Consider the following 12,664-nt stretch of genomic DNA (forward strand, 5'->3'; position numbering starts at 1 on the left):
TTAAATAATAATAAATATTAATACTACTAAAATAAACATTCATTTTAACCATGCCTATTTATCCCAGGGTGCCAGCATGGCCATTATCTGTTTTCTTATTCTGATACCAGTTCTTTAGAAGGTTTGATTCATTTTTGTCTTTGTATTCCTACAATCTAACTGAAAAGGAAGAGCTTAGTCAAAGTTTGCTAAATTGAACTGAATCACAGTAACAATGTGTTCCATTAGAGTTAATTTTCTTTTAGGTAAATCATGTTAGAGGGAAGGGCCGCCGGAACGGTGCCCAGCCTCAGCCCCACCACACCCTGGATTTTACATAATTAGGAGAGGAAGCCGGGACCCAAGTTCTCCCTCCAGTGCCCCCACACCAGCTGCGAGTGCGGCAGAGAAGGCAGCAGGAGGAGGAGCGCAGTGTCACGCCCAGAGGCGGCCATGTGATAACCAGCTGGGAGGGAGGGAGGGGGTGTGGAGCCTGGGAGTGGCCGAGTGGGCGGAACGCAGGACTCAGGAACCCTGGCTCCCCGCCGGACGGCGATTCCTGCTGCACCCGCGATGCTTTCAGCCCGCAGGAGAGCCGATCCCCGCGTTCGAGCGGCGGCTCGGCCTGGCAGGTGACGGGTGGACGGGCTCCGGGGGAGGGATCGGGGGTGGCAAGAAGCCGCAGCAGCCGTCCTCCGCCCTCTCTCCGCCCCGCGTCTCCCTTCCCCTCCGGCCGGTCGTTCCCTCAGCCGCGGTCTGGCCCGCCTCCAGATCAACGGCTCCGCGACGCAGCAGGCCCATCGGGCCCGGCCGTTCGGCTCCAGGAACCGCTTCGGGGGGAAGCAGCCGCCGCCCCCGCCACTTCCTCCAGGGCCCCGCGAGGAGAGCCGCCGTTTCCGCTGCGGCCGGACTCAGACCCCAGAACGAAGGGTGAGGTGAGCCGGGGGCACGGTGGCAACGGCTGCGGTGGGACCCAGCGACCGCCGCTGCCCTGGGAGGAGGAGGAGGTGGAGGAAGAGGAGGAGGAGGAGAAAAGCAGGCCATCCTCGCCCTCGCCGGCTCCACCCACCTCTCCTCTGATTGGTCGAGGTCCTCGCTAATGAGCGCCTCTCGTTTGGGATTGGCTAGAGAATGCTGTCTATCAAACTTGCCTCGGTGGGAGTTCGGGTTGCTGAGGGACGCTCCGCTGCGGGCTGTATTTGGGGAAGGGCTGGGACCCTGGGGCCGACTGACCCACCCCTGATTTTAGGCGGGTGCCCTTGCCCGGAAGGGGACCAGCAGACCTAGGTGGGCTTGGCAGGAAGTTTAAAAGAGAATCTGGAGCCCACGGGACGACACTACGGCCATAGTAATTGAGTGGGGTTAGTGAATAAGGAAGAAGATTTGGAGGCAAGTCCTATCCCGTGTGGGGAAAAAGCCTAGATTTCTTTTCACAACTTAGTTTGCGGGGGAATTTCATTTTCTAGGCCTGTCTGTCAAAATCCCACGTGGAGAATTGGTAGTCTGTTAGGGGCAGCTGTGTTAGAATACCAGGAAGTCTCAGGGCTTCAAAGAGCCCACCTCATCTGAATATTGTATCCCTTTCTCCTAGCTTTTGAAACCTATGGGGAGGAGGGGAGAGTATTTTCACAGATAATATAAGTTTGCCTTTTTTTTTTAATTGCAAGGAAGTTAAACTGTTTTAAGTTTTATGATTAAATGATAAATCATTCATGAAAATATCTTTGGAGTATTCAGCTTATCACCAATAATGGTAGAACAACATAAACTCAGAAATTATTTTGGTTTTTCCCAATTATTTAGAAGAAAATAATAACAAAGCTCTTAGTTCCTTGACTAATGGTAGTTCATGTCCTGATTTGAAAAGTTAAAAAATGGAAAGGTAGCTTATACATCTGTTTATTTCCATGTTAGTTAATTGTCGTTTGACGCATTTTTATATCTGAGTTCATTTTTATGCTCTTAAAGTTAATCAGAATGAGAATTTAAAGTACTCAGACATATACATATCATTTGAACGTTCCCTATCTGTTCTTTCAGGCACTGCCTTAAAATATGGATCTTCCTTACCTTTACTTAAAACATTACCACTCTATCATGTGGTGAGGAAACAACATTGGATTAGAAATCAGAAGACCTGAGTTCTAATTTGAATTTTGCCAGAAACTGTGGCTATGGCCAAACTATTTGATGTCTGCCCTCAGTTTTCTCTTCTCTAAAATGAGTAGGTGAGAAGTAAGGTTCCTTACAGCTGAACCAAATATTCAATGATGATTGGGAACTCTCAAGTTTAAGCTGGAAACTTAAGTAGTTGAGTTTTATATATGTAGTCCAAGAGTTACCTGTGCCTGAATTTACCAAGGAATGGAAGTTGTTTCATTTACAAAATATCCAGCTCTTGCATTTAAAATAGTTTCTCTGGGTGCAACTGTTAAGATTTGCTACACTGATCAGATATCTAGAACTGAGTGCTCTTTGTGAACCAGTGGAAGGAACTTGGTGCCAAAGGAATAGAGAAGTACAGCTAAGAATGCATATTTGTTACTTTTTGTGGAACTTCATTACCATGTTGGGAACTAGTAATAATATCTAACAGCATCTGGCTATAACGTTCTTAAAATCCAAGCCACATTGACAACTCTTATTTGTGGATGTAAGGGAATATTTAATTTTTTTAAAAAAATTAATATATTTTTTATAGGAGATGTAGATTAAATTACCAGAAATTTTGTATAATACTACATTTGAATCTTCTCTGCCTTCAGTCACTCCCCAGAAGTAAAGGAAATAGATTAATATTTTCAGATTATCCTGGAACTGTTAAAATTAATGCAGTCCTCTTCTCTTTCTCCTTTTTAAATCCATCCTTTACACTGCTGTTTATAGTTTTTCTAATGAATTCATCTGCCCCAACATTCTTAATGGCTCTTTATTGCCTACTAAATAAAATATGGATTTCATATCCTGGCATTCAAGGCCTTCCACTATTGGGAACTAACTTATTTTTCTTATTTTTCTACGCTTGTCTCACCTTCCAGTACTCTTTGTGTTTAATCAAACTGCAGTGCTATATTATTCATTCTTGACCTCTTTTTTTTTTTTTTTTTGGTCTTTTGCCTTTGCCTGCCCCTTTGCTTGGAATGAATCCACTTAAGTTTTCATTCTATTCCTGTTTTTTTCCTGTTGAAATTCTGTACTTCCTTCAAGATCCAACTTGGATGATACTCAGTATAGCCTTCTTTTGATACTCTTATCTCCCAGCTCCTAAGCTGAAAGTGATCTATTCCAAAATTCCTCATAGTATTTTGTTTGTATCTCTCTACACTTATCACATTATACTTTGTATCATAGTTATATTTGTATATACCTTATCACCTACATATGATTACAAACTCCTTGAGGCAAGGACTCTGTTTCATTTTATCTTTATATCACTAGCACGTTGTTTATTGGGTTTAATGAATGTAGCATTAACTGCAACATAATTACAGGTAGTTTCATTTAATGAAACAGATATTTTCCTTAAAATAAGATTTTTTTAAATGTAAAAAAAAAATTTAAAAAATTCCCATTGACTTGAATCATGACTTAAGTGATTGGCTTCAGGGGAGAAATAAATGCGGCAATAAGCCAGAAATTTTTCTTGTTGCCTAATCAAAATATCCTCTCATTGACAGGTTTCATTCAGCAAGACTCGCCACTAGTCAGACAATGTCCACTGGGTAGGGAAGGGTTGAGGTTTAAAATGAAGACCTATCAGATACTCTAATTTAATACCCTAGACTCCAGCCAGCTGTGTGGAAGTAGCAGTTTCCTATGAGATTTCTTATATTGTCCTTGGAAAAGTAACAGATATTTCTTTTTGATTTTGGGGAAATAACCTCTCTAGCAGAGTGGATAGAGTATAGTTGATGGGATTACAGCAAACTCTGGTACAGGGAATATTTTATACTTTTGGATTTTGTGAAATCTACTTGAATATACTGTTTTATTTTTATAATATTCAGGTGTTTCATTGTATAACATGGGAATTACCTGGGTAATTAAATTAAAATTCACTTTAAGTTAAATTATACTGAAAATTGAGTCACAAATTGGATGTTTTGACAGTTACCTAGATAACTCTGAGTTTGTCACTGTGATGAAACTTTGGTATGAGAAATATACAGTGTAAATAAATTGACTGACATTGAAAACAACTGTCTTTTAGCTATTCCTAATTTGGTATATTCATTTTTTTTAATCTCTTAGAGTATATTTTCATTTAAATTGCTTTTTAGTAATAACTCAGCTCTATCTAGTACTTTGAGGTTTACAAAGTACTTTCCTGATAACCCTGTGATGTAAATAATACAAGTATTATTAACTCCACTTACAGATGGGGAAACTAAAGCTGAGATTGTGATTTACTACTAGTAAATACCAGATCTAAGACAAATTCAGATTTGTTTAAACTTTCTTGCAATAGTTTTTGATATGTAAAGTCAGGAAAAACACATCAAAAGATCTACTTTTTGGTTCTTAACCTTTTATAACTTATACATCATTCAGCAAATGTATTAATTATTTTTTGTGGCAAAGACTCTGCTTGGTAAAGTATAAAGTTTACATGAGATGAGTCCCTGCTTTCAGAGAGCTTATAGTCTAATGGGAATAATGCATAATATTGCCATTTATGTAATAATGGTACAGCACCTAACACATCATACTTAATTTGCTCCATTCTTTTTATTTCTCTAACCATTTTGGAGAGTTGCAAAACAAAGCACTATATGAATTCATAGGTGAAAACTATGGGTGTGAATCAAGGAAGGCTTTGTAGAAAAGATGGTGTCTGAGATGGCTTGAAAGAATGAGTAGGTACTCAAAGTCTAGAGAATGAGGGAGAAGAAACTGCAGGTATAGAGAGCAGTCTGAGCAAAGGTATTATGGAAGCTTGAAGGCTCATGGAATAAAGGGCTTGGGAGCAGAAAATATTTTTGTTTGATTAGAGTATAGAGTAAATGAAAAGAAGTAATATGAGATAAGGTTGGGAAGGTTTTGTGGTATAATATTTAACACTTTGTATGTCAGGCAGAAGAGTATAAACTTTGGCTTGCTGTTGTCTACCATGTACTAAAGTTTTTGAGCCAAGGAGCGATATGCCCAAATTCATGTATGTAAAGAAAATTATTTTGTTATCATTATAAAGAATGAACTGAACAGAAAGAGAATAAAGATAGAAAACAGGTTGGAAAGCTAATAACCTAGGCAAGTAGTAATAAGGGCCTGTATTGGGGTCCTTGAATAATATAGAAGAGGGAATGAATAAAGGGCGATATTCTAGAGATAAAATTGACAGGATTAGTAATGAGAAAGAAAAATGAAATATATTATCAAAACAGTGACATGAGATGTATGTATATATGTATGTTATAATGTACCCTATGTCATCGTTTTGATTTTAGATAAATAGAATAGAGCAAAGTCAGAAGGACTTCAGACTTAGGAAAAAGTATAAGCTTAGATTAGATATTAACAAATTTTCCAAGAGTTTTTAGCAATAAAGGATAAGAAAGATGAGGTGATAAGTAATGGTTTCAAGGAGTATAGGGCTTTACATATTTTTTAAGAATTGGGAAGATCCGAGCATGTTTTGTTGTTTGTTTTTTAGGAGATGAGAAGAAGCCAATTTTGAAAGAAAGATTAAAGACTCATGAAGAAAGAGAGGGGGGAAATGGATACAGGAATAAGATCCTGGAGAGGTGGGGAGGGAATAGTATCAAAGGAGTTGGTAGGTTAATTTTAGGAAGGAAGAATAAGGATACCTTGTCTTCTGCTGCCAAAGAGAAGGAGGAAAGGGTACTGATGCCAAGGTATAGGAATGAAATGGGGGGAAGAAGTGAAGAATCTCTAGTCTTTTGACTTTAATCTTCCCAGGGAAGTAGCTGTGTCTTCTGTTACAAGGGGGGAGGCTGGAAGTCTGGTTGGGTACAAAGGAAAAGGAAAACAAGGTTTTCTAGTCCAACTTAAATGAAAAATGAAGCAACCTGTAACTTATGATTAACACATTGACTTTTTTTTGTGTATCGGTTGAACAGGAAGCCAGGATATCACAGCATGGATCAGTCTAGGTCTAGTTCAGGTGGAGGTAGTGAACAGGCCTCTTCTCAAGACCACCGTCACAGTGAAGATGAGCGAAGATGGCAGCAAGAGCGCCTCAGCAGGGAAGAGGCCTATTACCAGTTCATTAATGAACTCAATGATGAAGATTATAGGTTAATGAGAGACCACAATCTCCTAGGCACCCCTGGTAAGAGATGTATAGCAGGAGAGAAATACTTTGGCATTTAAGGAGGCAATTTAGAAGTGTAGCAAGTGAGGAGTTCTTTTCAGAGATTCATAGTACTAGTTTCTGCTTTAAAGTGACAAGGAAAAAAAAAACCTGGAATACTCCTTTATGTTGGTATAGGATAGAAAAGCAAGAAATAATTCTGCTTCACAAGCAACCTAATAACAAAACAGGATGGTGATACATAAGGACATCTGTCCCAAAAGATGTTCTAGAGAGAGGTAGAAACACACATTTAAATATGTGTGTGTGTATATATACATACGCATATACACATTTATTTTAAGCAAAATCTTCATGAATATAATTACAGACATTATTCAGAATAAGAGTTTACATATCTTTAGGTATAACTACTTATACAATCATATGACTTACTACCTCTCATAAAAAGCCAGTGTACTTTGCAGATCTAAAATTGATCATTGGATTATAAATGATAAGAATTATAAATGAACTTCAAGAAGATTTGAGGAATAAATAATAGTTGATTTCTACATCAAGTTGATGAAATCTGCAGAATTGTAGTCCAAAGATTATCAGCCTAATACAGCTTGCCAGGAGATTGAGATAAATTTAATTTGAATAAAAACATTTTTTTAAAAAAAGAAACAACTATTTGGATTTTCTGATGAATACATAGAATGTGTTAACTAGAAGTTAAAAATTCCTACTTATATATTCTTTGGGCCCAACGTTTACACTTTTTCCACTTTCCTTTAGCATCTCCAAAACAATGAATATTTAAATTCATTCTGTTGTAGTATGCTAAAGATTTGTTCTGCATCTCATATGTTCCCCTTATAAAACTGAGCAACTAAAAGTTTACCTTAAAGTTTACGTTTTCTAATTGCTTTCAGGAGAAATAACATCAGAAGAGTTACAACAACGATTGGATGGAGCCAAGGAACATCTGGCATCGCATCCTGACCTGGAGAATAGACAAACTGAGGGAGGAACTTTGGGAGGTACTTTGAGCAGTTTTTCTTTACTTCCACAAGAAACACACTTTATCTGAGCATATACAACTGTGAAATATATTGGTTGGACAGTCTAGTCTTACATATTTAATTTTTGATTTGATACAAAATTAGATTCATTATTAAATTTGGCTTTACCCTACAAATGTGCAACTTGCCTACCAAAAAGATATAACTAACCTTAACTTCGAATTGTTTATCAGTATAGAATGGAATTATTAAATGTCTAGATGCCTGATGACATTTCCATGCATGAACATACACATGGATATATTTTTCATTTCTGCCACTTAATAAGCTTTATTCTTAGACTTCTTGCTTTAATAATGAAATAGTAAAAGTATCCTAAAATTGTCATGAACTGAAAAGATTGGATGTGAAAAGAGGAATAGATATTAACTATATATAGGAAAGTTAATTTTTAAGTTTTAAAGTAAGGAAGCAATTTTAAATCATCAGTATTTGTTTTAAATGTCTTTTTATTGATGAATTTTCCAAAGCTTATTGGCCAAAAAATAAATAACCCATTTGCTTCTTCATACTCATATATATATATATATATATATATATAGTTTAATTATTTTTTTATAAATACAAAGTTTTTGAAAGGCCATGAAACCAGTGATTTGATTATATTTTAATGGAAAAAAGAATTTATTATAAAACAATATGTTTTGGACTCATAGAGATCTTCCTTGAAGGTAATCTAGTTCAAAAACTTTCATTTTAAATATGAAGAGCCTTAAGTTACTGATTATAAGGTATTTTCATTGTTTATCATTAATTCTTTAATTATGAGTAAATATACTAATACTAGGTAGTTATAATGAATATCTATATTCCTATCCATTTAAAATTTTCCCAAATTATCTAATTATCAGTTTTGCTCTGTAAAATAATTTTCTTTAACAAGACAAAACATAGTTATATTGTGAAACTATTGTTATCTCATCTATTTTTAATAGTTATTAGCAAATGGAAGAATTTTGTGGATAGAATGATATTTTGTAACTTAATTTGTTAATGCTATGGTTTTCTGAAAAACCCACTTCATGTGAATTTTTCTGTTAGAATTTGCTAATATAATAATAGTAGAAAACACTAATAACTGTGTACAGACAGGCAGTAGACAGCTCTCATATCATTCACTTATTCAATGAAATAATGTCAGATGATCAGTTCTTTACTGGCAGTTGTCTTCAGAAATCCTTTCTTGAGCTCTAAACTTGAGCAAGTTCCTGAATAATAAGGTATAGTTCTTGAAGCTCTAGATTTAGAGTGGATCTTTATTTGGCTTCATAGATTTATGGTTCTGATTTTTAGCTTTGACCAAAATAATTTTACATACATAATGTGAATTTTCTGTTGCCTTTTTACTTCTCCCTACAATGAGGTAAGATAATTTTAAAAGCCTTCTTTTTAAAATATAAAGAGTTCCTACTTAGAAAGTGCTTTATGGTTACAAAACATTAGTTCATAAGGTTTTAATAGATTGTGAGTACTAGGAGGGATCTCAGAGATTACCTTCCATTCTCCTCATTGAACAAATGAAGTAACTTGAGATTTAGAGATGAAATGACTTGCCTAAAGAGTCACACAAAATAGTAACTTGTGATAAGACTTGAATCCAGATCTTCCTACAGCAAGTCCAGAGTTCTTTCCAATGCATTATGGTGTCTTTTGTTAGTATTTCATACTTGTCTTGATGTTTGTTGTTCAAATGAGGATTCATTTGCTGTGGTCATATAAGTGATTTTAAGTTTTGTGATGTTATGGTAGTCCTGAAACTTTAAAATGTGGTCAGACTTATAAGCTTCCTATGAAAATAGTATGTATGTATAAATTCATTTTCCCCATTTTTCCTAGATGCAGAGATCCCTAGAGACAATTCAAATGGAGACTCCCTGTTAGAATGGCTGAACACTTTCCGTCGGACAGGCAATGCAACTCGAAGTGGGCAGAGTGGGAACCAAACTTGGAGAGCTGTGAGTCGAACGAATCCGAACAGTGGAGAATTTCGGTTTAGTCTGGAAATTAATATAAATCACGAAAACAATGGATTTGAAGCTCCTAGTGATGAATATGCAAGTGTTTCTCATTCTCATGCCACCAGAAATCATCCTGAAAATGGACACCAAAGAGCAGTTAGTCCTGTGGCCAGGAGAACAAGGAGCCAGACCTCAGTGACTCTGAATGGTGACAGTTTCAGTGTTCCAAGGACTAGAATGGCAAGAAGTTCAAGGAGGCGGAATTCAGTTGAAATGTCTTTTTCTATGTTGGGAAGGGTGAGGAGCAGAAATAGGGGGTCAGTAAGCGTTTCTAGAACAAATTCTGTTAATGATAATCTTCTGAGTGGTCATGTAAATCCCCAGGGCACTAGTGAATACAACTTGAGAGAAGGGCTAGGTGCATCTTCACAGCTCCAGGGAAACAGAGGTAGAACTCCTGTTCCCACAAGGAGTGCAAGCCAAAGACAAGAACCAGTAAATTTAGAGTCTGCTGTAAATAGTCGAAGCCGGTCACCAGTTCAAAGACAAGGTGATGCTATGGATTCTGAAGAACATAATTCACATAGGGAAAATAGACCTTTACAACAAACCTTTAGAAGGTCAGTTAGGAGGAGACATGTGGCTCGTGTCTATTTAGAGCCAGCTGGAGAACATAGAGGCACTACTCATACCCCGCTGTCCAATTCAGGACTGCTGTCAAGAATTACAGTGGAAGGGGAAGAATCCATTAGGCCTACAGCTGCTGTGAGGCGACATCCGACTATCACACTAGACCTTCAGGTTCGAAGGATTCGTCCTGGAGAAAATAGAGATCGGGATAGTATTGCAAATAGAACTCGCTCTAGAGTAGGATTGGCTGAAAACACAGTAACCTTTGAGAGCAATAGTGGAGGCTTTCGTCGAACCATTTCTCGTTCAGAACGTGCTGGCATTCGAACTTATGTCAGTACCATAAGGATTCCACTCCGTAGGATTTCAGAGAATGGACTTGGTGAGCCATCATCAGTTGCTTTACGGTCAATTTTAAGGCAGATCATGACTGGATTTGGGGAACTGAGTTCTCTAATGGAAACTGAATCTGAGTCTGAATTTCAGAGGAGTGGGCAACATTTAAGAGAGATGCATTCAGAGGTGAGTAATTCAAATGCAGTTGATGGCAATCAACAAAATGAAGTATCTTTTCAAGACAGGCAGGCCCAAGAAAGCAGCATTGAAATGAATAGTGAAAATGAGAGGACCCAATCTAATAACCGCAACAATGAAAATAGAGAGAACAGGCAATCTCAAGATGCAAACAATTTAGTTGAAAGTGGGACACTACCTATTCTTCGTCTTGCCCATTTCTTTTTATTAAATGAGGATGATGATGATGAGCACTTTAGGGGCTTAACCAAAGAGCAGATTGACAATCTTTCTACACGGAACTTTGGAGATATTGAAAGTGAACTAAGTAAAACCTGTAGTGTTTGTATCAATGAATATGTAACAGGAAACAAGCTCAGGCAGTTACCTTGCATGCATGAGTTTCATATTCATTGTATTGATCGCTGGCTATCTGAGAACTGTACTTGTCCTATTTGTCGGCAGCCTGTTTTAGGATCCAATATAGCAGACAATGGATAAAATAACGGAATTTGCTTTCATAATTATATTTTATCATAGCTTAGTATGTGTTTAAGCATTCATTTTTTTAGCCTATTTGTAATGAGCCAACTGGGATGAATAATAATTTAGATAATGGTTTGGGCTATTTTCTTTAAAAAAAACAAAAAAAAACAAAAAAAACTTGTTTCAAGAGGTAGGAAATTTGCATACATTTTAAAATGCAAATGATAAATTACTACAGTTTAGAACAATTAATATTGCTAGAACCAAATAATCTTTAATATGTTTTTATTTTGTTATGCTAAGCACTTTCATATATGTAGAATACAGTAGGATAAATCAATTTGCTTATTGTTAACAGTGCAACAGACTTTATTTAGAATTCAAATTTTCACAGACTCAGTACTGTGTCAAGAAATTGGTGTCTAAATAGTCACTCATTAGCTTTTTGTTCTAAGAACAATTTCTTTTCATAAAAGAATCTTTTGCTGGATGTTTGCTAAAAGTATTTAAGTTACTTGAAATGTTCAATTTAATATGCAGTATCCTATACTTACATATATATATATATGTCTGTATATATATATATATATATATATATATATATATATATATATATATATATATAAATTTTTTTAAAGATTGAAATGTCCAGTCTGAAAACTACCAGTTTGGTTCTATTTAAACTTTTTGGAAATTTTTGCATGTGGTTTTACACAATGCTTAATGCTGATAAGTTCATCTTGGAAAGTGGGTGGATTAAGGCGACATTTAAAAATATATACAGTTCAGTACAATGTTTCTGACAATCTGACTCTCAGTAGGCAGCAAGCAATCTATTATAGTAAACAAGTATTTCTTTATAGTATGTTTGAACTTGAAATAGATATGAATTCAAAGATGGAACATGAAAATTTTAGGATATCTAGATTCCTTTAACTTTGGTTCAATTTGTTTTTTACTTTATTATTTTGAAAATGCAAAGACTTCTCTTGGATTATAAAATAATGTATACAATATGCACGGTTTCTCAAACTTATATTAGAAAGTTTTTTGGAAAGGATACCATTTCTGTACTGAATAAAATGTATAAATAACATAGTGAGTTCTCTTTGAGACATAATAAAATAAAGAAAATGTAGACTTTATATGAACACCAAAAGTCATGTATTAAAAAAAAAAAAACCTTTCTATTTCTACAATAAACATTAATGCAAAGGCTGTGTGTAATATTTTTGTAATTATATAATCTAAATTGGAAGGAGTCTTGGGAACCCATATAACTCATAACTATACAAGAATTTTTTCTAGGATATCCCTAGAAAGCAGTTGTACAGCTTCTGAGGATCTCTGGTGATACTTATATCACTGTCTGAGGCAGTTCATTTTACTTTTTGAGACCTCTAAGTTTTCCTATAGGCTCAAGTAATTTAGAGCTAAAATGGGAACTTAAAAATCACCGATTCATGCTTTCTCAAAACATGAATTATACTTCCAAATTTCTTAGTAAACTAGTCACCCAGTCTGCAGTTGGTGATTCAGGACTGAAGCACAGGGGATTACTGGGGCTGAATATATAGATCTATGAGTCTTCTTAGATGAAAAATTTTACATGATGGTTATTAAAGCCATGGGAGCTTAAAAGGTCTCTTAAGAAAGACCATAAAGTTATGGGTGTGATGGATTATAATTAAGGTATAAAAAATGACAAGCAGAATGGTTTCAGAAAAAACAGTGAAGACTTACATGAACTGATGAAA

At 36.1% G+C, this 12,664-nt stretch overlaps 1 protein-coding gene across 2 annotated transcripts; it reads left to right on the plus strand.

Moving 5' to 3' along the window:
* Positions 1-552: 552 nt before the first annotated feature.
* On the plus strand, positions 553-11,097 carry RNF6 (ring finger protein 6). 2 transcript variants are annotated; one of them, XM_031960768.1, is made up of 4 exons: positions 553-909; positions 6,060-6,271; positions 7,171-7,278; positions 9,157-11,097. In XM_031960768.1, the coding sequence occupies exons 2-4, from the start codon at positions 6,079-6,081 to the stop codon at positions 10,920-10,922; spliced, it is 2,067 nt and encodes a 688-aa protein (XP_031816628.1). In that variant the 5' UTR covers positions 553-909; positions 6,060-6,078; the 3' UTR covers positions 10,923-11,097. The 2 variants fall into 2 exon arrangements, with proteins under 2 accessions (XP_031816628.1, XP_031816629.1); XM_031960769.1 differs by having other exon boundaries at positions 621-914.
* Positions 11,098-12,664: the final 1,567 nt, after the last annotated feature.

Source organism: Sarcophilus harrisii, chromosome 3 (genome assembly GCF_902635505.1).
Source record: "Sarcophilus harrisii chromosome 3, mSarHar1.11, whole genome shotgun sequence".
NCBI classification, from domain to species: domain Eukaryota; kingdom Metazoa; phylum Chordata; class Mammalia; order Dasyuromorphia; family Dasyuridae; genus Sarcophilus; species Sarcophilus harrisii.